The sequence below is a fragment of the Eumetopias jubatus genome, unplaced genomic scaffold (genome assembly GCF_037043125.1).
Source record: "Eumetopias jubatus isolate StellerSeaLion01/CBP00866 unplaced genomic scaffold, mEumJub1_p1.0 scaffold_7, whole genome shotgun sequence".
In the NCBI taxonomy this organism is placed as follows: domain Eukaryota; kingdom Metazoa; phylum Chordata; class Mammalia; order Carnivora; family Otariidae; genus Eumetopias; species Eumetopias jubatus.
In genome coordinates, this window is record NW_028274813.1 from 1,918,083 (window position 1) to 1,944,813 (window position 26,731).

Genomic DNA, 26,731 nt, shown 5'->3' on the forward strand with positions numbered 1-26,731 from the left:
TCTCCCTTCCCCCACACTCCTCATGCTCAGCAAAGAGGGCTCAGGAACTGTGTTAGGGTGGGTGGGGGGTGGCGATCGGGAAGCCTCTGGCCAGGTCAGGCCAGGCCCAGAGTCACATGGTGGCAGGCCTGAGCCCCGTGGTGCCCTCGCCCCACTGGACTGCTTATAGTTTGGACAGAGAACCAGCCAGGCGTCCAAACACCTGATTTCAGCCCCAGCCAGGCCTCTGACAAGGCTCGGGGCCGTCCGCCCGCCCACCGGGGCTGTCGCAACTAGGCACCTAGGGCCGGCACAGGTCCCCCCACTCATGCCTCCCCAGGTAGGGGCCATGGGCACAAGGGGGCCGGACTGAACCCTGCCCAGCAGGCAGCTGGCAACTGGGAGAGGCCGGGAGGACTGGAGAGACGGGACGGTCCGGTCTGTACAGGGGGAGTCAGGCAGAGGCAGGTGTGCGGCGGCGGGCGGGGGGAGGCGCTGCCTGGAGGGGGCTTCAAGCTTCGAGAAGGAGAAGGAGAAGGAGCAGACCACAGGAGTTAGGGCAGAGGCTGTCTGGAGGAGGGAGCAGCTTGTCTGAGCAAACACGGGGAGGCAGGACCGCCAGGGAGGGCCGCCCGGCTCACACACCGCCCTCATGCTGTCCCAGGAAGGATTGGCTGGGTGTCCCTCACCCCCAGGGCGCCCTTGGACCCAGAGCCTGGGCGCAAGTCCCTGCACACATGCCCACAGTCCTGGGACTCAGAAGGACCCACTGGAGCTGGGCTTAGGGACCTAGGGAGGGGTCCCCAGAGAGATTTTATTGCCACTCTGCCCAACAAAACCTTCAGGCTGAGTCTCGGAAACAGAGGGAAGCAGTCCCAGCAGCGGGGGCACATCGCAGTCAGAGCCATGGGGTGCCTGCGGTCCCTCCATCAGGTCACATTTACGCTGCAGCAGGACGGCTTCAGGTTAGACACCAGGCAGCACTTCCTGAAAATAGGACGTCTCCCAAGAGACCTCTCTCCTGTGGCACTGGTGGTGTATGAGGGAAGGGCAGACAGGCAAGCCCGGGCACCTCACCAGTGGGGCCCAGCCTTTCCTAGGGAGGCACCCAAGGACCTGAGCAAATCCAGCCAGACTGGAGAGTCTTCTGGACAGCCAGATGATGGGAGTGGGGGAAGGAGATGTGAGCTGGGGACCTGGCCCACCTGCCCTGGGAGGCAGTGGGGGAGCACCCGGCCCAGTGGGTCCCCATGCGGGGAGCTGGCCCCGTGGGGTGGGGCAGCATGGGCAGGTACACGCAGGAGAGGGATCTGAGGGCCCCTCCAGGCTCAAGGAACCTCTTGGCCGTAGCTGGGGCCTTCCAGTGCTGTGAGGAGGTGTGTCACAGAGTGGCCTGATAGGACAGAGTGTGGCAGGTGTGAGGTTAACCCTTCCTAGGGGAAGCCCTCCCCGACGGCTCCCTTCAGGCACTTTGCTGCTCACCCTACACAGTGCGTGCCCCACCTACAGAAAGAACTCTGCAGGCCTAACTGACTTTGACCCATCCTAGCCTTCTCTGGCTCTGACCCCAGGACTGGCCCTTAGACACATTCCCTAAGCCAGGGTCCAGTGTTATGGGGAAGCCTTCAGTCCTGCGTGGAGCAGAGGGACTTACTGGGCCTGGGGCCTGCGCACCAGCCCCACCCTGGAGCTTCTGCAGAAAGGTCACCACTTCCAGGTTCCCAGCTGCTTCTGCCTGTGGGAGGGAGCATGTGACCAGCAGCCAGGCCCCTGACCCCCCTCCCAACCTCCACCCACCAGGATACCTTCCGTGGCTCTTCCCACCCATGCCTGTGACTCCTTGTCCCCACAGCTCTGGGCGCAGGGAGGGGCCTGGGATGGGAAGGGAGAGGAGTGTGGGCATTGGGGCTGGGGGCGGGGAGGTGGAGGAGGGGAAGCCAATGGAACTGTCAGGAGGCCTTCCTGGAGGAGGTGGCCTAGGAGAGGGCAGCGGGGGCCCTGGAGCACTCACAACAAGCAGGGCACTGCGCCCGTCGTAGCCCGGGCAGCCCAGGTCAGCCCCCGCCTGCCACCATGACTGAAGGCCATCAAGGTCTGCTCTGGACGCCAGCCTGGGAGAGGGAGCGGAGGAGAGGAGTAACCGTCGGGGCCCCGGGGACATGTCACAAAGCCAGCCCCATGCAGCGCCCAGCACCGGCCCCGGACAGCGGGGCCGGAGTGCGGGATCCACTGGGGTCTGGCCAGTGGCCTGGAGTCTGGGTTCACCCAGCAGGGGTGACCGTGACTCAGGCCAAGGGCACAAGCATGCACGCACTCACCCAAGCATGCACACGCACGTGTGCACACCCCACAAGGAGTGCCTCCCTCCAGCTTCGTATTTCACAACACAGCCCTCCCCGGGCGGGGTCGCCAGCAGCAGGAGGGAAGTCTGCGGCAGGAGATGTGGAGGGGGGGGGGGCGCTGGATTTAGCAGGTGGCGTGGCGGCATGGCCGGCCTTGCCCAGAGGACCGGGGCCCACCTGCTCTAGAGAGGGAGGAGGGGGGCCCCCCGCAGGGTCCTGCTCACTCTCCCGCCCCTCTCAGAGGAACCCACTCCCCACACAGGGGCCGAGCAGGGAAAGGGACCCACCAGCTGTGCCGACTGGGGCTGGGGGCACCGGTGAGGGGGCTATGACTCCCTCCTGGTCAGGAAACAGCAGCATGAGCCCCCACAGGGGCACACTGTGATTTCTAGGGTGAATCATGCCGGATGGCACTGCCAGCCTCCCAAGCACTGGCCTTGCAGAGGGGCCCCCAGAGCCAGCCAGGCAGCTTGGGGTGGCTGCACCCTACCCCAGGCAGGGTCCTGGACGCCGTGGGACCTGGCAACCACCGCCCCTCTCGGCCTGTTTCCCCACCTGTCCATGGAGCCAACGAGGCCCGCCCACCGGGGCCGCACGACCCTGAACCAAGCCCGGAAGTCCCTCGAGAGCCAACGCCAGTGGTTGTGAGCAGGCCCCGCCCTCGCTTTCGAGGCCCTAACACCTCATCACAGCTGAAAGCCCACCTTCGCCTGCCGCCTGGGAAGGGTGGGGGCTGGGCTGGCCAGCAGGGCTTGTCCGCCTGGGGACACTGAAGGTCAGGGCGGGAGGGACCCCGCCCCACATCAGGGACTGGGACCACTGAGGCATAGGGGTTGGGGAGACGCTGGCAGTGGGGACAAGAGAGCCAGAACTTCGGGGTCTTCTTGTGAGCAGACAGTTCACCCACCCCTCACTCCCGGCCAGTCATCACCCACTCCCCAGGCTCAGGGGCTCTGCCTTTTCAGGGCTGCGGACCTAGGCTGCCTCCAGCAACCCCCAACCCCTGCAACCCCCAGTGCCCCAGCCTCGCCTCCTGGACAAGCCTCTCCTACCCTCCACCTCTCTCCACTCCCCACCTCGGCTCTCGGCCCCAGCCTGGGGGCAGCCGACAGGTGGCACGGAGGGACCCCAGTCAGAGCAGGAGTGGGGGGGGCCAGCGGACAGAGGAGGGAGCTGAGCTCTGCAGCCCCGGGCCTGTCCCCCGCCCAGCCCACTGCCGGAGACCCCCCCAGGACGCTCGACTCCCCGGTACCCCAGGCTCCCCAGGCCTGCCTGGGTGTCACTCAGGGCACCTGTGAGGTCAGAGTCCTGCTAGCACCGGGCGATGGTGGGCCAGGGCAGGATGGCCGCTGACCATGGCTCTGTTTACCCCATGACAGGGACCAGGCCCCCACTACTGCGAGGCCTGCACTGGGGAGGACACTCAGGAGCCCTGTCACCTCGCCAGAACGGGGGTCAGCTCCCCTCCCCCAGCCACCCCAACCTCCAGGGCGGACTCCAGCGGCCAGGCTGGCACACGGTGGGCTCGCCTCCTCTGGAGTCCGCCGCCCGGCTGGCGGTCCCTTCCCGAAGCCCCATGCCCGCCTCCCGCATCCTGGAAGGGCAGGTGCGCCTGCAGCCTCACCTGCACAGCTCTGTCCCCACGTCCTCCAGCTCCCGGGGGGACAGGCAGGCCCCAGCTGCCCTCAGCAGCTCAATGACACCCCGATGCCTGTCACGAGAAAACACGTGCTGACCGCCTGCCCAGGCAGCTACAGCTCAACACGGGGGGGTGCCTAGCCCCCCGGCCCCCTGCCCCTCCCAGCCCAGGCCAGGGCAATGCCCCTCCACACATCCAGGAGCCTTCCCGGGACATCCTGGGTCTGCAGGGCGAGGCCAGGTCTGAGGCACCCCAGCACGCGCCCCATGCTGGGGCATCAGCCCTGGCCGAGCCGCTCCAACACCCCCATCATGAAGCCTCTGCCACGGTCTCCCCCAGCCCCCATCCTGAGGGCCCAACACACTCCCATGGGCCCCTGGGGGCAGCCCGGCTCCATCACACACAGGGGCTCCAGCCAAGGTTGGGCCTGGGGAAACTGAGTCAGTTGGGCCCACGCTCTGCCCTTGGAGGTGGGGTGAGGATGAGACACTGGCGGGTGAACATGAGTGGGAGGGTCCCAGAGTGCGCCCTAACGTCTGGGTTTGCAGAGGCGGACTGGTCAGGGCCAAGTCTGGAGCCACCCACTGGGGGTGCGTGGTGGGGGCAGGGTCGGGGTGGAGGCTTGGGGAGTGGGGGCACGGGTGGGCAAGGCAAGGGAACAGACTGTGCAGGGGCAGACTCTCACAGCATAATGCTAACCAGGTCCCTTCCCCCGCAGCGTCCTTGTGCTGTGAACTGCATGGTCACCCCACTTTTAGGAAGCATGGGGAGGAGGGTGGGGCCCCCAGGCCTTGTCTTCCCCACCCCGAAGAGCCCTCCAGGGCACAGCAGGTCCAGCCCCGGGAGTGAGGCCAGGAGAGTGAGGCTGGGAGACCGGTTTGGGGGGAGCTGTTGTGCTTGGCGGGGGGGGGGGGGGGGTCAGGGATGAGGGGGTGGGACCGGGGTGGTGAGCTCATCACTCTCCACCCACGCCAAAGGACTCATACCTGGAATCTGCAGCCAGATCACTCCAGCCCTTCACCCCCACCCTGGGAACCCCCTGACCCTGTGCTCACAAGAGCAAGAGTCCAGCAAAGAGAGTGCTACCCATCATTCTCTTCACCGGGGCTGACATGCCCACCCCAGGGCGCACACCGCTGGGGCACCCAGGACTTGAGCCTGACAGTCTGGCCACCCCAGGTTCTCACACCCTCAGCCTCTCTCCATGAGACCTGCAAGCACTCACTGGCAGGCTGAGTGCCCCCAGGGAGAAATAGATCCCCAAGAAGAAGCGGGGGGCCTGGGGACTGCTGTAGACACTAAGTAAGCCAACAAAGGATTAAACACAAGAGCTGTGACCTCCCAGACACACACACGAGCTCTCACACCCATGTTCAGGTGCGCACGCACGCACACACTCTGTATCTGACACTGCTCCGGGCTTCCAGGTGGGCCACGGGGAAGGAGACACAGAGGGGTCCCACCCCACCCATGAGGTCTTCCCGGCAAGTTCCATGTCCCATAAGGTTAGAAGCCCCTAGAATATTGAACCAAGCTCCCTCCGAGCCCTGCCCACCTTGTGACCATCTGCTCTGAATTTCCACTGTTGGCCAGAGCCGGTAAGGCCCGGCCCTCGGAGAGATGCCAGCAGGACTGGGGGTGGGGGCTAGGAGACGGGCTGCCCCAGCAGAGGACAGGGGGCATCCTCAGGCCCCAGTGCCTGTCCTTCCAGCCCCCTGCTTGCTGGCTGCCCAGGCCCTGTGCCCAGCCGGGCTGGGGGCAGGTAAGGCTCTAGGAAGCAGAGTCCTTGGCCCCGCCCAGCTCTGCCGAGCAAGCTGGGTCACCACAGGCTAACCGGCAGCCGTGTCTCAGGCGGCTCTACGCAGGCCCACCCCACGTGGCGCCCCAGCCTGCACGCCCGCTGCGGTGCGCCCCAGGTACCTGCCCTTCACGGCCAGCAGCAGCGGGCTCAGTCCGTCCTCGTCCCGGGGGCCCACGTGCACCCCTCCCCGCAGCAGCATGCTGACCGCGCCGGCCTGGCCTCCCCGGGCGGCCGCGTGCAGAGGAGTTTGACCGTTAAAGTTCTCTAGGCTCAGGTCACTGCCCTGGGGTGACACAAAGGCCTGTCACCTGCTGAGGGAGGGCTGGGCAGGATCAGGGTGCACCCCGGGAGTGGGGCCTGGCACCGCCCCTGCGCGCCCCTCGGCGGCCGGCCAGCTGGCTGCCCGGCCTGGCAGAGCAGGGCCCCAGGGAAAGGCGTCCTGCCTGCCTCCCCCCACCCCCCCCGGGGACTGGCGTGGCTGGGGCTGGTCCCCAAGGAGGGGCGGGGGCCTCACCAGCTCCACAAGCACCTGCAACACCTCCAGGTTGCCCGCGTGGGCCGCAGCACAGGCCAGGCTCGGCATCAGAGCATCCCGTACGGCATCGGCCTCCTGGGTGGAGGACAACGGCACCCTGGGGTCTTCAGCACGTCTGCCCCCAGGGGACCCGAGACCACCGTCCGGCTCCGTCCTTCCCAACCGTGTGCCCCAGGGCACACCACCCACCCGCTGAGATCCAACTCCTCAGCCGTGGCCACCACCACTGAGGATGCAGAGACAGACTCACAACAAGGTGCCCACTTGGGGGAGCACAGGAAGGGGGGCTGGTCCCCTCACCTAGAAAGAAGGGCACTCCTCCCCGGACAGAGCTCCTACAGGCTGCTGCCCCCAGCCCCAGGGATGCCGTGGTCATCTAGGAGCTCCCCAAGATGCCAGAGGGCCGGGAATGCCAGCAGAGGCCCCGCAGGTGGCCCCACACGCGGCCCAGCCCACCCTCAGCCCCGCAGAGCCGGCGCGGCCTGACCACAAAGCGACTGCCCGTCGGCCTCATCCCTTGAGCTATCAGGCCCGACACAGCCACCGTAGTAACAGGCCACACATCCCAGCCTCTAGGTCCGACCGTGGCCTGCCCCTGGCACGTGGCAGTGAACATGACCGCAGCTGTCCATGGTGGATCCACCCACCCCACCCCGCAGGGGGGAAACTGCCACATATGGCGTGACCCCGGGGAGCACGGGGGTGCCAGGCCCCGGACGCCTCAGCCACAGGGGGCTGTGTAGTGGGGCACCGGGAGGCCCCCATCACTGCAGTGGGCCTAGCCCGGCCTCAACCCCAGACCCCAGACCCTGAAGTAGGACCTCAGCTCCCCTGCTGGGAGGGTGAAGGGGGAGTCCCAAGGGGCTGTACCCCGCAGGTGCAGGAAGACCCCAGCTCCCTCTCCTTCCAGCACCCAGGACAGACAGCGTGCCCACCCTGCGGGCTGCTCCCCCCTCACCGGCTGCATAGCACCTGGGGCCAAGACTGGCAGGCAGCAGGCCCAGCCCAGCCAAGCGCAGCTGCTGGATGCCCCTACGTGCCCCCCTGGTGATGGGGCCACATTCTGCCCGCTGTCCACGTGCTGCAAAGACTCCGCTCAACTGTCTCAGCTGCTCCCCAGGTGCTGCTCCCTACCTGAACGCTGAGTTCTCGCAAGTCATCCCTGCTGTGGACCCAAGCCCTCCACCTGGGCCGGGAACCAGGCCACGCCTGGCGGTCTCCTGCTCACGCTGGAATGGTGGCGGCCGTGGCTGGTGCCCAGCGTGTCTAGCGGGGAGCCGCCCCTCAGGGCCCCGTGCACACACCCCCACACACTGGGCAATACCTGGCTCAGAGTGAGGAGCTGGGCAATCCCCCGGCCCAGCGCACTGCAACTCAGTGAAGGCCGGTGCTCGGCCCCGGTGGGCAGCGTCATCTCCCCCCGAAGGTCCCTGGCCAGCAGCTGAGGGAGGAGAACACAGCAAGCCAGGGATGCTTGGAGCCCAGGAGTCCGACCAACCTCCCAGACCAGGCACCCCCAGGGCAGGCAGTGAGGGCTGCTCTGGGCCCGAAACCCCTCAGTTCAGGCTCCATCCCCCAGGCCCGAGCTTGACCCCAACCAGGTCCCTGCAGGCCCACCCCACCCTCCATCCCACCAGCCCCACGTCTCCCAAGGACCCCGTGGCCTCTGCCCGGGCTGGCTGCATCTGAGGCCCCCCAGGGAAGGCTGCAGGACAAGGGGCTATCCTGGGAGCAGTCTGAGGAGCCTCGGCCTGTGCCAGACCATGGCTCCCCGAGACAGTGGAAGAGTGGGTAGTCTGAGCTTGGGGCTAGCAAGGGGTGGAGGGAGCCCAGGCCCCAGAGCTGGTCCTCTCCCCCAACGGGGAGGCCCTGCACCCCTGCCCCCCTTCCAATCCAGGCACACACCCCACTGGGCTGGGCCCCACCGTCTGCCCAAGTCACACCCCTCGCCATGCCCTCAGTAGCCCCGTGACACGTGTCCCCACACCCACAGCCCGAGGGGCACCTCCTTCTTGCCGTCCAGGCTCAGCCCAGGCTGGCCCAGCACATAGGACAGCTTGGCCAGGGCGGCCTCCGATGTCATGTCGAAGCCGGAGACAATGCCCGCTCCTGCCATGGCCTGTGGGGAAAGGGGTACGGGCAGGAAATGGGGTGCAGGGTCACAGGGCCCGTGCCCTCCCCCTCCAGGGCCTGGTTCCCCGCCCCCACCATGCCAGCTGCGTAGTCAGAGGTCACGGAGCCCTGCAAGCAGTGAGTGCAGTTGACGATGACGAGGCCCCGCTCGGCTGCGGCCTGGAGCTCCCGCAGCAGGTCCAGCTTGGTGGGCCCGTTCCCCGAGCCGAAGGTCTCCATGACCACGCCCTTCAGGGGCGGCTGAAGGAAGGCCCGGACCTGTGGGGCCGAGACACGGGTGGGGGGGGGGGTCTTGGCCTCTTGCTCCAGCAGTGGGAACCCACAGGCTTGTCCCGCACCTTCGCTCAGCCACGGCATATGCAGCCCAGGCTGCTGTCCAAGTCCAGGATGTCCTGGCCCCGAGCAGGCCACATGGAGAGCCGTGAGGGTCTGCTCCCCACCTCGTTCTCCCGGAGAGACACCTGGTCCCCTTTCAAGACTTGAAGGCCGTGGTCGGTGTGGCCACGATCACAATGCCCCCTCCACACAGCTCCTAGCCCTGTGGCCCTCTGTCCAGCCCCTTCGCCCTGCCCTGTCTGAAACACAGCGGGGGATGCCCCCAGCAAGGCAGTATTTGGGGGAAGTGCCCCACAGCTGAACACACATATAGGGCTCTAAGTCAGCCAGGGGTGCCGCCCCCATATCCTGCCTGCCTACAAGGCTCCACTCGGTAAACAGATGACAGGGCCTTGGGTCCACCCACGGATGGGCCCCACGGAGGGACACAGCTTCCCAGCTCAGCAGTGCCCTGTGCCAGGCACCAGAAGGCCTGGCCCAGAGGGCCTATATCTGTCCATGACTCTGCCATACAGGTGAGAGCGCAAGGGCTGAGCCCCTGGCCCAGGGCAGGCCTTCAAGGCAGGCAGGAGCACCTCGCCACCTGGCAGTGTCCCCTGTGGGAGCTCTCACCCCTCACCAGAAGTGCTTCTCCAGCAAAGGCCAAAGGTGACTGCATACCTGTCCCTGGTAGACACGCAAGAATGGGGAGACTGGACACCAAGACCCACCGCAGGCCAAAGCTTGCCACCAGCAGGCCCTGCCCCCACAGCCCAGGAGCCCACGGAGATGGGCAACAGCCAGCCTCCAGCGTCTGTCCTCCTGTGGGGCCAGCTCCATGGCTCCTCATTTCCCCAGCTATAGGGCGTTCTGAAAATCTCATGAGAAACCAGCCTGGGACTTCACAGCCGCAGCATGATTTTCCCAGAACACGGCAGCCTCGTGCCGCAACCGCTGGCTACGGCAAATGTTAAGGCCTCCTCAGGCCAGGACTGGCCCGGTGGGGAGAGCGCTGCATACGGGCTCCCTGACCAGCCCCACCCCCCACCAGAGAGAGCTCCTGGGCCCTTATGTGCAGGACCAGTCCTCCCCCGATCAGGCCTCCCTTGAAAACCCCGGGGTCCCGCCTGAGAGCCAGCGTCCAGAGGCCTCCTGAGCCAGGCAGGCCACATAGTCCCACCCCAGAGCCCACAGAATGCCTCTCTGAGGGTCTCTGCCTTCGGAGGGGCCTGCGAGGAAAGGCCATCACAGATCCTCAGCCTGCGAAGGACCCAGAGCCCCCAAGGACAAGCGGGGGTGGGGGCCTGCGGTCCTGGTGCGTGTGGTCCTGGGGCTCCTCCCAGCGGGAGGAGCGTCCAGCAAAATCTTGGGTCCAGTCTCTGGGAAGGCCGTGCCTGTTCACTGGAACTAGAAGGCCCATCTTTCCGACCTGGCCTTCCGCAGGGCTGGGTCCGCCTCACTCACGCACCGTGTGCTGTGGAACACCTGTCCTAGGCCCAACCCGAGAGGAGTAGGGGGCACACGGTGAAAAGACGTCCCTGCCTGTCCCTAGTGCCCTCTGAGGGGATCAGATCCCAGTTCACAGACTGTGGCCCAGAGCTCAGGGGCAGCCCATGCCAAGTCCCACCCTATGTGTGGGGACGTCCCCGTGAAGCCACCTCTGTCCACATGCCCGGCTGGTCACAGTGCAGAAGTGTCCTCTGAGCTGAGGTGCCTGCAGGCCCAGCTCCCTGCAGCCCAGCAGTGCCTCTGAGGCCGGCACCCAGCCCCCTGCACTTGACCCTAGCGATGCCCAGCCTGCTGTAGCTCAGACACCCTCTATGTGAGGGGCCACACGGCATCTGAGCCCAATTCACGAGGCAGGACAGAGTCAGGCGTTGTGCCCCCCCCCATGGCAGCTGGTGGCTGAGGGGTCACCAGCAGGGAGCAAACAGAGGCCCGCCAGGGCAGCCACAAGAAAGAGCAGTCTCGGGGCCATAGCCCATCGACCCCCATCGGCCCCGGCAGAGCCCTGGACCAGGCGCCATGAGTCCACCGGCATCCGGCATCTGCAGGGTCAAGCCCACGTTGCAAAGAGGCTAAGATGGGCCCTGAAGCCTCAGCTGAGGAGGCAAGGGAGGGGCTGGAGGTCCTGGGGACATGTGCGGGTTCAGCCCCAAAAGGGTCAGCCTTGGCCGTTGACAGCTGAGGGGCTTCGTGCAGTCGCTGTCCCTGCGTGCCCAGGCCTGCGGTGGGGTGGGTGATGGGAGGGGCAGGATGGCCAGGCGGGCACCGGGGAGCCACGGGGTGCGTGGAAAGCGTGCGGGACGTGCAGGGCTGGGGCGGGTCCCTACCAGCGCCGCGGGGATCCCGGGGTAGAGGCGCAGCAGGCCCACGTCCCGTTCCATGCTGCTGTGCACCACCAGCGGATCCTTCCCTCGGGCCTTCCTCACCAGCTCCCGGTTGACTGTGAGGGCAGAGGCGCACGTGTGGGACGTGTGGGCCACTGCTCAGCCGGGACCCCTGCCGGGCTCCTCCAGCCCCGCTCCCGACGCAACTCCCGCCCGCCCTCAGCTCCCAGGTCCTCAGAGGGGTGCAGCCCCAGCCTGTGCCTGGAGCCCAGGGCACAAGCAGGACCCCTCAGGGACAGGGGCGCCTGAGTCTAGCAGACTGCACAGAAGTGTGCAGGGACCGCACGGAAGTGTGCAGGGACCGCACGGAAGTGTGCAGGGAAGGTGGAGGAAAGGCGTTCCAGGAGCAAGAACAGAGCGCCCGCGGCCCTGGAAGCACGCCTGCAGAGCCACACGCGGTGTGCCGTCCTGGGTCCCGGGAGAAGTCTGTCCAGCCAGCCTCGCCTGCCCCTGACCCACCTCGCCCACAGCCCCGCAAGTCAAAGAATGAAAGAGAAGATGAAGAAACGAGCAAGTTTTCCGGAGCCCTCAGCTCTGGGGAAAGAAAGCCTCCCTCTGATTCACCCCAAAGTCTCAGAGGCCTACCCCCCACACCCTGTGTAAAGTGGAGGGCCAGATATTCGGGGTCCCAGAAGGCCAGTGTCCCCAGGGGTCAGAAGGTCACTGCTCTGCCAGGACCAGGCCAGCACAGCCCCCCCCCCTACCTTCTTGCATCACTCTTGGAGGTGGGGCTGGGCAGCAGGCCTCACCTCCGAGCCCTGAGGACCCCCGAGCCCAGCACAGAACCCCATTCTCTCAATCCCGGGCACAGCCCCGATGGGGGCAGTGGCCGGGTGTTGATGGCCCCACTGGCACTGACCATTAGAGCCTATCTGAGGTAGCGGGTACCATATCCAGCACAGGGAAACTGAGGCCCAGAGTGGGGAAGGGCCACTGAGGCTGTCCATCCAGTGTGTAGAGCCAGGAGAATAGTGGGGAGGGGCGTCTCCAGGACCCTGGTCCAGGGTTCCTCCCTACCCTCACCCTGGGGTGGGGGGGTGGAAGCCTCCAGGCCTCCTGCTATTGCCACCAGAGCAATTCATGGGAGATAATAAACCAGGGAACATTCCGGACACACGCTGCCCTCTCGTGCTGCATCCGAGGGAGTGCCGGGGGATGGGGAGCAGGAGGGGGCCTGCAGCATCCATCAGCAGTGAGAGGCATCCTTTAATTTAGGGCCGTGTGCCCCATCTGGGCGTGCAGATAAGCCAGCAAGGGGGGGGGCTGCTGCCAGCTGCAGGAGTTATGGCCACAGAGGGGGGTTTGCAGAGACAAAGAGAGCCCACGACCCCCTCCCTGCATGCTTGGACCATGCCCCTGACAGCCCATGGAGCTGCAGGTCCTGCCGCCCCCCCGGAGCCGAGAGAGGAAGCAGGGATGGCAGCCTGGGGCGCACCGAGCCCGGGCCAGCTCCCCGCGCAGACCCCCGACCCTCACTGTGGGAGACCAAGCCGCCCTCCGCACAGAAGGCCCCTGGGACCTTCTGTGTGTCCCCACAGCCCCTCTTGACCCCCAAGCCTCCGTCTGTGACAGCCTCACAAAGGGAAGTAGTAACACGAGAGGGTGGCTCCGGCTGGGCCACCCCCAACAGGAGAGTAGGGGAGCCCCTGCTAGCCCAGGCACTGTCCACCCCCCTCCGCCCTGGCCCCTCCCCAGTGCCCCCCCACCCCCACCCCCCGCCAGCCAGCCACATCCTGGGCAAAGCCTGGCATTACTCAGCACCACATGCCTAACCGGCCTGGGGGCCTGACAGCCACTGGGGCAGGCCAGGCCAAATGTTCCCACACTCCGCAGGGCACCAGGCACCCGCCAGCAGGTAGCCATCCTTCTGGGGTCCCCAGCCCGGCGCTCCAGGGGTGGCCTCTCCCCTCAGGGCCGGCCTCAGCCCTGCACGCACAAGCTGCCCTGTGGCCTGCCTGGGCCCGGAGCAGCACAGACAGAGCCCTGCTGTCCACACGGAGTGGCTCTGCGCCTGCCAGCCCGGTGCATCCCCAGAAGCTCCGCTCCTGAGCCCCGGATGAAGCGTGACTCAGTCCCCACCGGGGAGAGCCAGGCCTGCAGAGCAGCCGCCCAACCCTTCCTTCCTCAGCCGGCCGGCACCAGGGAGGGAGGGCCTGAGCACTGCCAGCCCCCATGGCAAGGAAGCCGATCTGCCTGCCCGCCCCGGCGCATGCACCACCTCCCTCAGCAAGCAGGTGGAGCCCCACCTGGGCCCTGGAGCCCTGGGCATGTGGCCTGTCTTACAAGTCCTGGTGGGCACCTGGAGATAGGGGGGTGGGGGCAGGATAAGACCATCAGAATGGGAGTCAGGGCTTGCGCTGAGCCAACACCTTGCCATGTGGCCCTCCCCGCCTCCATGGCCCACCCTCTGGTCTCCTGCTGCCCTGGCCTGCCGCGGCCCCACAACTGCCCGGCAGAGGACCCAGGGGTCAGCCAGGTCCTGTGTATCGCCATGCGGGCATTCCCACATCTGTGTGTCCTGTGCGGATCCAAAGGCACTGGGGGCTTTCAGAGTTACATGATCAGCCTGCCCATCACCTGCTCTCCACGGATAGCCCAGCCGTGCCGGCCAGAGCACCTCCCTGCTGAGTCCCCATCAGCAGCCTTCCCAGAAAGGCTCCTGCCCTGCACCCCTGCCTGGCCCGGCCTGGCGCTCCCGAGACCCTGCCTGTGCCGGAGCATCCCAGGAAACTCCTGGCCCTGGGAAGTCAAGGCCCACCCACAGCCCCCTCCTCCCTTGGTCTTGATCTGTTCCTCTTTCTGGGGGCATGGAGGCTGCTGCACCAGGAGACCCCAAAGGGCTCTTCCAGTGCCCGTCTCCTGGAACAGCCCCCACGGGCCCGGGCCCCGGGCGGAAGCCAGCAGTCCAAGCAGAAGAGCCACCTTGGTCTTGCTGGTGCTGGGTTCCCGAGCCCCAAGTCCCGCAGAAGCAGCTCCGCCTCCCCATGCCGTGGTGGGCCCACCTGGAGCAGGGCTGCGAAGCCCTGAAGTTCCCCAGAGGAAGGCTGGTCCTGCCAGGCCCTGCAACGCCCCGCCCCCCACAGGGTCTCTGGGACTGGATCCCACAGCTGGTGGGGTGGGGACAGATGCCCAGGCCAACATAAGGCGCAGGACCTCCCAGCTCAGTCAGGAAATGACACCGGGCAGACGTGGGGGCTGCCCTCAGTCACCAGGGAGTGGGAGTGGAGGAGCTGGTTATGCCCACTGTGGACCCAGAGTAAAGCCAGGACACACTGGGGACATGGCAGGAGGGCAGACATCCCAGGTGGAGAGATGGCAGCCCTGGGAATGACTCCCCCCTCGGGTCAGTGAGGCCCGAGCTCCAGGCCAGCAGTCCTGGCTGAGAGCAAGGTCAGAGGCAGGGAAGGGAAGGGGCTCCCTAGGGGCTGGGCTGCCTGCCAGGTCCAGGAGGCAGAGGACTCCCGGGAAGTCCCAGGGAGGACATCACAACACAGGAACCACATCCCCCTGGGTGTGTGGCAGGGTCACAGATGGTCACAGAGAGGGACTCCTGGGCTCAGGGTCACGTGGCTGGGGGGAGGGGGTGGGGACACATGAAGGGCAGGTCCCCCAAACCTGCTCCTCCTCTGGGTCAATCCCCAGGGCCTGAGCTGGGGCTACCTGCTGGGACACCCCCCCCCACCTTGGTGGCCCACGCAGGCCACCCTCTTGGAGCAGCCCCTGACTTGGCAGCCCAGGGCAGAACAGAGCCCTGTGCTCGTTCCCAATTTAGGGGGATGCTCCTCAACCCCAGACACAGTTTCCCAGCCCGAGCTCTCTGCACAAACCCCAGGGCAGGAGCCCTGGTCTGCTGGCCCTGCTCCCTGCCGGGCTTACTTGTGACGTCGGTACCCACAACGGCCAGAGGGGGCAGGTTGGGGGAGCAGAAGGCCGCGAACCTGCGCGAGTCCACCTTGGTCACTCGGTTGCCCCGAAACAGCTGATTCTGGAAGAACAGGCAGACCTGCAGGGGAGGGCAGAGGCAGTGGTTCAGCCCTGGGGAGCCCCTGTGCCCTCCAGCTCCCCCCCTGCCATCCGCAGAGCACCCACTGCAAATGGCCCACAGACATTACAGATGGCTGCCCCAGCAGCACACCTGCCCACCCTGCCCCCCACCCCGCAGGGGCCTGGGGAGAGTTGGGCCCTGCCACCCCTCCCTTCCCACCTGCCCACTGTCCCCACCCCTGCTTCCCAGGGAGCCCCTGTGAACTCAGCCCAAGGGTGTAGAGAGAGACCCCTCCCTCCCCACAGGGGCGGGGTCCCAGCAGCCCTGCTCCAGAGCTCAGGGGTGGGGGTTCTAGCTCTGCCCGTGTCTTCCAGCCACTCTCGAGCTGTTCTCCTGGGGAGGGGCGGGGGGCACAGTGGCAGGGAGACAGTGGGCACCGCACTTTGGGGATGCCCCCCCATGGGGGGTGCCCACCTCCCAGCACGGGCTCCCCTGCAATGTGAGGGGGTCTTGTAAGGTCTCCCCCATGCCCCCACACGAAGGGGGAGTGCTGAATGGGGAAAGACAGCTCCGCAACTGTACTCGGTACAGTCTACTTCTATAGAAACTTCCACGAACACCTACAGATAACGTGAACACGTCTATTATAAGATACATAATCTGCGGGCGCCTGGCTGGCTCAGTAGGTGAAGCATCTGCCTGAGGCTCAGGTCATGATCCCGGGGTCCTGGCTGGGGCTGCCTGCTCAGCGGGGAGCCTGTTTCCCCCTCTGCCCCTCCCCCCACTCGGGCACATATGTTCCCTCTCTCAAATAATAAATAAAATCTTAAAAAAAGCGAGATACACAATCTGGAAGAAAACACAGCACATGCTGTTAACAGCAGCTTCTCCGGGAAGTGAAACGTGGGTGGCTTTGTTTCCTTCCGCTTTATTTTCCGCGTTTCTCTATGGTGACAGCGTATGTCACTCGTGAGGCGCAAGGCACATCTTTAAAACCCCACCTGACTCTTCCCCCGCATGTCCCACCTGAGAGCCCACCCCAGCCCCTTGCCTGCGCTCCTGAGGACAGGCCCCCCCGCCCCCCACTCCAGGGAGGGGGAGGGTACCTCAGGGATCACGTACTGGCTGGCCATGAGCAGGGCCCCCAGCAGGTTCTCCCGGCCATCATTCCACAGGGCATGGATGGGCACCTGGGGGGAGGCATGAAGAGAGGGACAAAGACAGGGCAGCTGGACAAGGCTGACGGCAGGCCACGGGCCCACCCCGGGATAGCAGAGTGGGCACCGGCAGGACCCAGGCGCCGCCCAGCCTGGCCGGCCAGCGCCAAACAACAAACACTGCCTCAGGGAGCCGCGGGACTGGAAAGAGGCCCAGGGTCTGGCCTGGGTCCCCCAGAGTGCTGACTCACCCTGTGGCCTCGGGAAGGCCCTCGTGCCCACCAGCCGGCCTGGGACATTACCTGGGCGCCAGTGAGGATGACGGTTTTCTGCAGGTTCTCCAGCACGAAGGAGAGCACAGAGGCTGCAAAGGCCATGGTGTCCGTGCCGTGGATGACCACAAAGCCGTCGTACTGCCCATAGTGTCTCTGCGGAGGCAGCAAGCTTAGGCAGGCCTCCTCCCAGGGATGGGCCTCTTCCCGGGGACAGGTGGCTAGCCGGTCCCCTCCAGGCAAAGAGAGGAAAGGGTCCCAGATGCAAAGGGAGGGAGCCGGGGAGGCACTGGTGGGATCTTGGTCACTGCTGGCCAGGAGGACACTCTCTGGAAAGCAAGTCCCTGCCTGGAGTCCCACTCACTCCTCCCTGCTCTCCCCACACCCAGGACAGCTTCCTTTCCTGACTGCACGACACCCACGGGCCTGGGGGAGATGGGGGTCTCCGGACATTCCCCTAGGATCAGAAGGTCTGCTCTAGACTTCTGGCCAGCTTCTCCCCCAAATGATGCCCAGTCAGGGCTCCCGAGAGCACTGGTCAGTTGGAGGACTACACCAGAACTCAGCTCAGGACTCCTGGAGGGCCCCTTGCTGTGTGACCCCTGCCTCCAGGGCAGGTGTCTGCAGGGGTGAGTGAGCCTGTGAGCCCATGGCCCAGCGGGAGGGCCAGGCGTGGACACAGCAAAGGGCACAAGGCACAGCTGGTGCTGGGAGCTGGCAGGTGATCTGGGAGGCTGGCTGGAACAGAATATGGCAGGAGGGCAGGACGCTGGCGGGCAAACATGGGGAAGAGTCCTTCCAGGCTGCAAAGGCTAGAAGGCCTCCCAGGCGTGCTGGCCATCTCTGCAAGAACATCCTCTGGCCACCACCTAGAGGGCAGCCAAGGGCACAATTCTGGGAACCAAACGGGCCAGCCCCTCCTGAGGGGACCATCCTTGGCAGCCCACTGAAAGACCCAGCCAGGCTGTACCTGGAACTGAGGCTGCTGAGCTGTGTGGCGGGCTGGGGCACCCTCTGCTGGCCACACGGGGCACTGCTACAGGCTGGGTCACCAGGGCCCCGAAGGCCCTTTGAGTCTGCACGTGGCTGGACACTGAGGCCAGGAGCAGTCCTGGGAGCTCAGCAAAGCTGTCAGGCCCCGAGCAGAGGGCGCTGCTGGCCGCACACCAGGGAGACTGCCCCAGACTGTGGCCACGGACATGCCCACTGTCAGCCAGTGGGCCCATTCAGGGACTTAAGGACCAAGCCCAGGACCACGTATTGTCCTGCTCACAGTAAGAGGGGATGCGGCCCAGGCGCTGCTCTCCCCCCAGGGCAGAAGATCACAGGCATGTAGCTGGGGCCAGCCCCCAGCTGCAGAGAAGGGGAGCCTGTGTGATGAGCCTCTGAGGCTTCTTAAGGGAGGCAAGTGAGAACTGGGCCTGGAGAAGGTGGTAGAGGCAAGTGGGGGAGGGAGGGGTGGGGGGCAGTCAGGTAACGGGGCCAGGCCTGTGCGTGAGGGGGGTGGTGATGATGAGGCTGGGCAGAATAGAGAGGAAGGCTGACGGAGGGGTGCTCTGGCAGCAGGGAAACGAGACCTGCACACGGTTCTGTGCCTTTTATGGGCCCCAAATCCACTAAGTCCCTACCTTCGGGGTGGGGTGAACAGAGAAGGGTGGGCCAAGCACAGTGGGCCTTCCCTGTCAACCTTCAGGGAAGCGGCGAGCATCCCAGCCCAGGATACTAACCAGGACGGCTGGCCAGGACATTTCCTCACCAGGGAAGTGGACATGGCCCTCACTGCCCACCCTCTGCTTGCACGGGGGAAAGGACCTCAGGAGCTTTGCAGCTGAGGTGTAACCCGAGGGTCCAACACTCTCCTGAAGCTGCCATTTCCTGATGCTCCCAAGTCTTGGGCCAGGCAGGTCGACCCCACCACCACAGACCCCAGGGCCGTGCTTCTGCAGCACTGGCCCGGCCCAGCCCACCAGCCCCGCCCACACTCAGCCCCGCCCACACACTCCCAGCCCCGCCCAGGACCCACAGCCCCACCCACTCTCGGCCCCACCGCACGCCCCGTCCCCACCCCAACCCCAGCCCCGCCCACACTCCCCAACTACCTCGATGGTCTGGGCAATCTGAACCCACTCAGTGATGGTCATGTCACTGGAGTCAAAGAGGGGCTGGCACTCCAGCACCGTGTAAGTGACTCTCTGCGCGGGGCTGGCGGGCCTGCGGGGGGCAGAACAAGGGCTCCTGCTCTGCCCCTTCTTCCCCTGCCGGCTCCGTTCCCCCCACCCTGCTGACCCCTGCACCCAGGGACTTCTCCGTGGGCTCTGCCTCTCTCTCAGCATCCCCAGTACAGGGCCTGGCCTCCCTTCCCCCGGAGTCCCCAGGCACAGGGACCTTGGTCCTCAGGGGGGTCGAGGATGGGCCAGGACCGGCTGCCATCTCTGAGAGGGAGGCTGGGCCTGGCCCTCGGTGGAGATGACCTTGGGAGGAGAATCTCTGGCAGGAGGGAGCTCAGGGGCCAGGATGCCTGACAGCCGTGACGGGCACCAGGCAGACTTGGCCAAGAACTGAGGAACAGAGGGACCTTACACTAGGGGGAGGCAGGGACACCTGGGACACCTGGGGCACCCGGGGCCAGCCCCTGCCTCTCCTGACGGGCTTGCGTCCACACGTGGCTGGGGACAGCCAAGGTGGTGGGAGTCCGAGGCCCCCTGGAAAGGGGGCTGTTGGTCAGCTCTAAAGCCATGAAAGCATCAGAGGACATTAGTGACCACAGCCTGCTCCACAGACCGTGCAGGTGCCATCCCGTCTCAGGACAGCTCTACCCCGACGACGGCCGGTCGTCATCCCCACCTGGGACCCCACGGAGCCCACACTCACGGCAGCACCAGCGTGTCCTCAGGAAGGCCACAGGCCCGGGCGTGCTCTTCATCATGGAACATGGGCAGTGTCCTCAAGACAGCGGCTAGGCCACTCCCAGGGACGAGCACTGTAGGCAGAATCCGGGTTGGGGGCAGTGTGGGGTCAGGGGCCCACAGCCACTGCCGACTCCTATAACCGCTGGCTCCTCCCTCCTCAGGACATTTACCCAACATGCTGGGGGCCAGGCCCGGGCAGGAGCCAGGGGTTTGGGGGGGACAGGGGCCGGTGCCCTGGGGAGGATGGGCAGCTGTTCTGCATCTGGACCTGGTAGCTTCCTGCGGTGGAGCCAGTGTGACAACTCCAGAGGCCCTGCCAGGGGCTCCGGCCACTCTATCGAGGACCAGTTCACCCCGTCTCCCACCTTTTCTCACAATGCAGCCCAACACACCCACGCTTCCTCCCCCACTTCCTAGAATGCCCACAGTAACAACAGTCTGCAGACATACTGTGGGCTCTGTCTGCAAGCCCTTGACCCATCCCCCTTCCAACCCAGCACGTGCTGCACCCCAGCTCAGGTCACCACCTCCAGGAAGCCCTCCTTGATGTCCAGGCCCAGCTGCCCTCACTCCCTCACCAGACTGCGTGCGACCCCTGCACAACACAGCGCAGGCCCTCTGCCTGCAGACTCCATGTCCCAGAAACATGCATCTAAGGCACTGGGCAGAAATAGTGGTGTGTTTTAGGAAAACCCTGAAAGGTTACAGGTGTGTTTCCTAGAAACAAGCCTTGGCAGAGGCTCCCAGGCATCAAGGTCCTGGCCTTCTTCTCCACCCTGCTCGCTACCAGCACCATGACCTTGGACAGGTCAGCTAACTTCTCCGGGCATCTCCCACAGGCCTGGCTGTGCTGCGCCCCTGGACACGGTGACGAGGACAACGGGGTCCCCCTCCTCGAGAAACATCCTTACTGAAACAAGTAAGACCTTCCAGACCAGGGGCGGCGGCCGCTCCTGGCCTTCACGGTCTAGCAGGCATATCTGTGCCCCGCTGCTGCTCAGCTGATTAAAACAGCACCCCTTCCTCACCTCCCACTTGCGGAGGGTTCAGGTGTCAGCCGGGCTGTGACCTCACCGGCGGTGTGGGTGGGCGTTTTCGGTTTCCCGCGGCTGCTTAACACATGACCCCAAACAGGTAGGGAACGGAAGCAGCACCACTTTATCACGCAGCGTCTGTGGGTCAGAAGCCTGGCCAACTCAGGGTCCACATTCCTCACCCACTTGCTTTGCTCAGGCTGTCTCCCCGCCCCCAAACCCCCTCCATACAACCACCTGCTAAATCCCGGGCCCCAGCTCCCGCCAGCCCCCTGGCCAGCACGGGCACACTGGCCCCATGGCTGTTCGTGGATGTTTGTGGTGCCACCTCCCCAGCCAGAGGGGAGCCCCAGGGGAGCATTTTGAACAACACTGCCCCACCCCCCCGCATGCAGCCCCAGCAGGAGCTGCACGCACATTTGCTGCAGGAGTAAACCATACGGGCGAGAAGCATCATGACAACGGGGCTGAGCACACAGACGGGACATCAGCACACAACTGCCGGCCTGGCCACACTCCCAAGATACCCGAAGCATGACCAGGACGTGTGCCTGCCTCCATGACGGTCCAGACTCAGCAGCCCTGCCAGCATCGTGGACAGAACTTCAGATCCCGGGCACGGAGCAAGGCTCACAGCCACCCCGCCATCCTGCCGCCAAGCTCCCCCACCCCAGCCGCAGCAGGGTGAAAAGCACTCCCCAGAGGTGTCCACGTCCTGATCCCCAGGACCTGTGAGTGCGGCCTGAATGCAAAGCCTTCGCAGGTGTGATGGAGTTAAGGGTCTGGAGGTGGGAACATGACCCTGGATTACGCAAGTAATCCCATGTCCTTTTCAGAGGAAGCAGAGGGAGACGAGACACGTGGAGGGGCAGCCACATAAGGAGCAGGCAGGGAGAGGCACGGAGACTGCTGCGCTGTGGCCCCAGCCAAGGAAGTGGGAAGGACAGACCCTCACTGCCCGAGGTCGGACGCCTGCCTACAGCACCGGTGGGGGCGGGGGAGCACACGCCTGCTCAGCTGTGGGAACCACCCCGGGAAACTCACACGGCCACTGTCCGCTGCAGCTCCTTGTGGTGGGTGGCGCAGGGGTGTCTGCAAAGCTGGGGATCCATGTGCAGGGCAGGTGAAGTGGGGATCCACTTGGTTTGGGTTTCATGGGACAGGCATACCTTGTGGCTGGTCACCTCCACCCACAGCCAGGCCGTTGCTAGCCGCTGGGAGGGGCAGCGGCTGCCAGGGACCAGGGACGTTTTGCTGCCGCAGGTGAGGAGGGGCAGGACCACAGTTCCCTCCCCCGCCCCAAGGACAGGAGCCCGCTGTGCCCACCCAGGGAGCACGTGGGCAGCACAGGCCAAAGTAGCCCAAGAAAAGGCAATGTTCTCCTGTTCTGTTCTCTGCAAAATCCTGCCACGGCGTTGTCATACCAAAACGGCAATGGGAAACACGCAGCCAAAAGAGTTGTAGGTGGGGGGGGGGGGGCAGCCACGAGAGAGTGTCAGCAAGTTAATGAACAAAACAGTTTTCTGGGTTTTGTGACATTCTTGGCTTTTTAAAAAACTGGTGATTTGTTATGATTTCCTTAATCATTCCAAGTAAATGTCCACTTTCACACTGAACTCTGATTCTGTAAATTGTATTATTTTTCTCAACGAGCCCCGCCCCCCACACCGGGCCCCTATAAAACCAGACCATGGCCGTCCTTGGGCCACGGAGACAGGCAGCCACTGGCAGAGGATGCCACTCAGCTCCTGCCAGACCCCTCTTCCGTAAGGGACGGTTTGCGCCCTAGGACCACAGGTCCCCCTGGAACCACCTATAGCCTGGGCTCCCAAACTGGGAACTTGTGAGCATGTGAAATCATGTTCAGGAAAGAGTTCCAGGCCGAGCGCTCCGGTGCCACTCTGGTGACCAAAAGGCTGTGGACGTCACCCCTGCCGACAGGGCTGGGCTGCAGAATCCGCCCCCGCCGCGACCCTCCGGGCTGTCCCGACACCTGCAGATGCCTGGCCCCAAAGCTCTGCTCGCCCTGCTGTGTGCGCAAGTGCCTGCAGGGGTGGGTGGGGGCAGGGAGGGGCTCCTGGGTTCCTCGGCCTGCAGGAGGAGGCCCCTGATGCTGCTCAGCCTTGGGCTCGGGGTTAGCATCTGACTTGCCTTTCATGATGCCCCTTGACCTGTGACATCTTTGCTGAACTCAGAGACGGGACGGGTCAAGGGGTGTCCCTAGCTGCCGCGGCCTCCACCCCCCGCTTGCTGTCCTGACCTTTGGCAGGGCTCGGACACGTGGCGCCGTGTGCCAGGCAGGCCACTGTTTGCCAGATGCAGAAACGCCAACAGTGACGATCCCAACAGCTTCGCTGTGGCTGGCCTGCGCCCTCGCCGCCCCTCGCCGCCCCTCGCCGCCTTCCCGAGGCTGGAGCCCCGTCAGCAGCGCCGGGCAAGTTAATCATTGATGCTGATCCAGATCAGAGCTCCAGGGAATGGCCTGGAGTCCCGAGTTCAACAGCCCCAGCGGGGCTGGGAGAGGACAGGGGCCTGGCTCCTCCGTCCATCCCCACCTTGTTCTTGCCCTGGCCTGGGGCTGCCCTGGTCCCTGGACACCTTTCCACGCCACACACACTTTTAGACAAAAAAAGCCAGCAGGAGACGCATATCCCTCAAGAACACAGAGAGCCAGTCATGCACTAGAGCAGGCCCCAGGACCCTCTGGTCTCAAGGGCCGGGGGTCAGGGTTTGCATGATGCTAGAGCGACAGCAGGGACCAGATCCCACGCCTCTTCCTCCTTTGTCCTCTGGGGCTTAAGCCACGGGCTCCCTGAAGAAGTGGGAGGGCTGGCAGCTGCTGTGGGGACAAAGCCAGCCTCACAAAGGCAGAGCCCTCAGCCAGGAACCCAGGAGAGGCGCCCCTGCCCTGGGGCCGGAGCTCAGAAGACCCGCGTCCTTGCCGGCTGGGACTGGCTGACCACTCTGAGCTGCTCCGAGCACAAGAAGGTGCCTGCCGACCTCACCTCCACCAGGCCAGAAGGCCCCAGGGCCATAGCAGGCTCCGAGGCTTCTGGAAGATTCTTTCCCGTCTGGAAGCCGACCCTCCCCCGCCACAGCCTATCTTTCTTGAGTCAGGGTCTCTAGCTCACCTTCTGAACACATGAGTTTGCAGCCCCTCTGAGAGAAGCAGCAGCACCCGTGGGAGCAAGCCCCGGGGCTGCCCCGGAGAGCCAGGGCAGGGAAGCACAGCTCCGTGCTGGCGGGGGAGGGTCGGAGTCCACCTGTCCCTGCAGCCCAGACCCTTGGGAACTATGTGTTGAGCTCAACAGAATCGCAGCTGGCCACGTGCCATGCCTGGAGGGGCAGCGTACGGGGTGGGCTCAGGGCAGCTTCTCTCTCTGGGCCCAGCCTCCCCCCACCCCGGCCCCTCCCACTCCGTCCCACCTCGGTCCAGCCCCTGGGCCCTCCTGCCCTGGCAGCACCCCCAGCCCTGCATCTCCTCAGCACGAGGCCCCTGTGACCTCCATCACGTGCTGTTGCTGGTTCGATTCAGCCCCTCTCTGGCCTGGGGGGCCGAGTGACCACAGCCACACCCTGCAGGTGGAGTGTCCACTGGGGCCTCCAGGCTTCAGAAGGTCACCCACCAACTAACTGGGTGGGAGAGGCGGAGGGCACAGACACAGCGGGCAGGCTCCCGGCAGCCCAGGGGGGGCCCGTGCCGGGGTGGGTGGACAGCCACAGGCCCCGTGCCTGAGCCCCTTCAGGACGGGGCTCCCTCTACACAGGCCTGAGTCCTGCAGCCCAGAACGGGGGTGGGGCCTCAAGGAACGTGCGAAGCGACCACTGGTGTCGCACAGGGGACAGAGGATGGAAAAGCAGCTGCCGGAGCCCCCAAGAAAGCGCCAGGGGTGTCGGAGCCGCTGCTCCCATGAGGCGGAGGGTTCGTGCTGGCCCGCCTGGACATCACGGAACCAGGAGGGGCCTTTGTGGAAGCTGCGTGCAGCTCCCCACCCTCCCGGGAACGCCAGAACATTCTGGATGCTGGTGTGCTGCCCTCCTCTCCCCACCCCGTCGGGTCCCCCGCGGCAGGTGCTCAGCCCCCGCTGCCCGCATCCCTGCCGGGGGTGGCCTGCGAGCTCCAGCCCCCAGGCCCAGCCCCCCACCCCCAGCAGCAGCCACTGCCACAGGGGCAGAGACAAAATGTACAACTTGCCCAAAGCCGCCTGCTGCCCCCCACACTCCCCCAAAGTGTGTTGCCTGCAGCTGCCAGGGACCCTGAAGCTGGGAGCCACCTTGGGGACGGGGCGGGGTCACGCACCTGCCCACCACCTCGTTTGTCCGGGACGGGGCAGAAGCCGCGGGGCCCCGTGGGGCCCCCATGCCTCCGCGCTGAGGGGTGCCGGCAACAGCGCAGGGAAGAGGCGCTGAGCGCGGCCCCAGAGGGCTCCCAGTGCCCGGGCCAAGACCTGAAAAAGGTCACTGGGCATGAGAACGACCCCATCCCCCCCAGGCCGCAGACTTACCGCCGTGCTCGCTCCGCATGCCGATAGTGCCGCCGGTGTAGACGGCCAGCAGCCGCCGCTCGGGCCCCAGCGCGCGCGCCATGCGATCTCGGGACCAAAGGACCGAGGGGACCGAGGGGAGGTGGCGGGCGCGCCGAGGGCAGCCCGGGGAGGGGCGGGCGTCCACCTGCCTGGGGACAGTGCTTGCGGCGGGGAGACGCGGAGAGCTAGGTGTGCCCCAGGAGGTGGCGGGTCCGTCCGGGGGCGGGGCCTGTGGGGCGGGGGCGGGGCCTGAGCGGCCCCGGGCTATCCGACATCCGACCCGCGCGGTGGCCCGGGGTGCTGGAGTGGCTGGGACATGTGACACAAAAGCCACGTGCCTTACGGTTGGCCTGCAGGACCCCAGCGCAGAGTGGGGGCCGCCCTCCCCTCCCAGGCGGCGCCCACACAAGCCGGTGCTCTAGCAAAGCCAGCGCCCGTTGACCACACCAGCGGTGCACTCCTCGAGGGTGGTGGGGGAGGGGACAGGCATTGACCCCCCCGCCGCCCACTCACATAGGTCCAGGAAGAGGGCGGGAGGGGACCTCTCCAGGGCTAGACCCCCTCCCTCCCCACACGCAGCCCTGGAGGGCAGGGAGGGCTCCGGAGCAGGCTTCTCTCTCATGCTGGATTCGAGGCGGCCAGGACCCCGACCGCCGTGGGTCGGGGGGAACTGCGTTGTCTCCACGCGGAGCCCTCCGCCTGATTCCCATTCCAGGGAAGCTACTTTGATAACTGCCAACAATGCAAAAGTAATTCCTGTTTAAGCACAAGCCGGTGAATTCTGTCCCGTCCGCTCAGGCTGGGGGTTTCAAGGGCAGAAACAGAGCCGCCGTCCTGGAGGCTGAAGCCCGAGATCAAGGCGTCCACGCTGGTTTCCCCAGGCCTCTCCTCCGTGCCCGCATCCCCCTGCCTGACTCCTGGGTCCAGATCTCTTCTTAGGACACCAGCCACCCTGGATTCAGACCTAAGGTCCTTATTTTACCCTCATCCCCTCTTTAAAGGCCTGTCTCCAAATACAGTCACCTTCTGAGGGGCTGGGGGTCAGGGTTCACCACGTTAATGTGGGAGGGACACAGTTCAGCCCCTCCCCCCGAAAATCTGGTTTTCCTCTGTTGCTGGTTCCTGTCACTGCTCTGGGTCTGTTGTGTCTGTTCTTGGGCAGCTGCTCTGGGCTGTCCTGATACCTGCCGGGGCCCCTCGCTGTGGGGTGAGGGATCTTCCTGGTCACCCTTTCGGGAAGCCACCCCTTAGCCCACCCACCAGCACCCTGGACATCCCAGTAAAGGGAGTTAGAGGCCAGCAGGCCTTCTCCGGTGATCTCCCAGTGGCGGCCTCTCTTCTCAGGTTCGGGGGTCAACTACGGGAGCACCGGGGCTGTGACGGTCTGCGGACGCCCGTCAGGCCTCGGGCCTCAGCCGCTCTGCCGCTCTTCCCTGCTGTTCTTTCATAAGTTTGGCTACGGCTACCGACATTTTCACGGCTGTTAGCCATTTTTTTAAGCAAATTTTATGGGGTTTTTTTGAGGATTTTTAAAGAGTGTGAGGTGGGGGAGGAGCAGAGAGAGAGGGAGAATCTCAAGCAGACTCCCCGCTGAGCACCAAACCCAATGTCGGGCTCGATCTCATAACCCCGAGACCACGACCTGAGCCGAAATCAAGAGTCGGATGCTTAACCGACTGAGCCAGCGAGGCGCCCCATAAACCATTTTTGTGGC

General features: G+C 65.3%; 1 protein-coding gene across 1 annotated transcript; it reads right to left on the reverse strand.

Moving 5' to 3' along the window:
* Nucleotides 1-945: 945 nt before the first annotated feature.
* ASPG (asparaginase) lies at nucleotides 946-25,078 on the reverse strand. Its single transcript, XM_028100461.1, has 16 exons — nucleotides 24,997-25,078; nucleotides 19,420-19,528; nucleotides 18,648-18,759; nucleotides 16,579-16,704; nucleotides 16,226-16,309; nucleotides 15,011-15,137; nucleotides 11,078-11,190; nucleotides 8,505-8,687; nucleotides 8,302-8,415; nucleotides 7,621-7,737; nucleotides 6,276-6,371; nucleotides 5,881-6,044; nucleotides 3,946-4,032; nucleotides 1,991-2,090; nucleotides 1,634-1,714; nucleotides 946-966 (listed from the first exon to the last, which is right to left on the reverse strand). Exons 1-16 carry the CDS (start codon nucleotides 25,076-25,078, stop codon nucleotides 946-948), a joined length of 1,716 nt encoding a protein of 571 aa, XP_027956262.1.
* Between the last annotated feature and the right edge of the window lie 1,653 nt (nucleotides 25,079-26,731).

Excerpts from the sequence above, each read along its gene's own strand:
- ASPG (XM_028100461.1), bottom strand. The coding sequence starts at position 25,078 with ATGGCGCGCGCGCTGGGGCCCGAGCGGCGGCTGCTGGCCGTCTACACC. Across the intron at positions 18,760-19,419 it reads GAGGACACGCTGGTGCTGCC|GCCCGCCAGCCCCGCGCAGA; the intron begins GTGAGTGTGGGC and ends TGCCCCCCGCAG. Across the intron at positions 967-1,633 it reads GTGCGCAGGCCCCAGGCCCA|GAAGTGCTGCCTGGTGTCTA; the intron begins GTAAGTCCCTCT and ends TCCTATTTTCAG.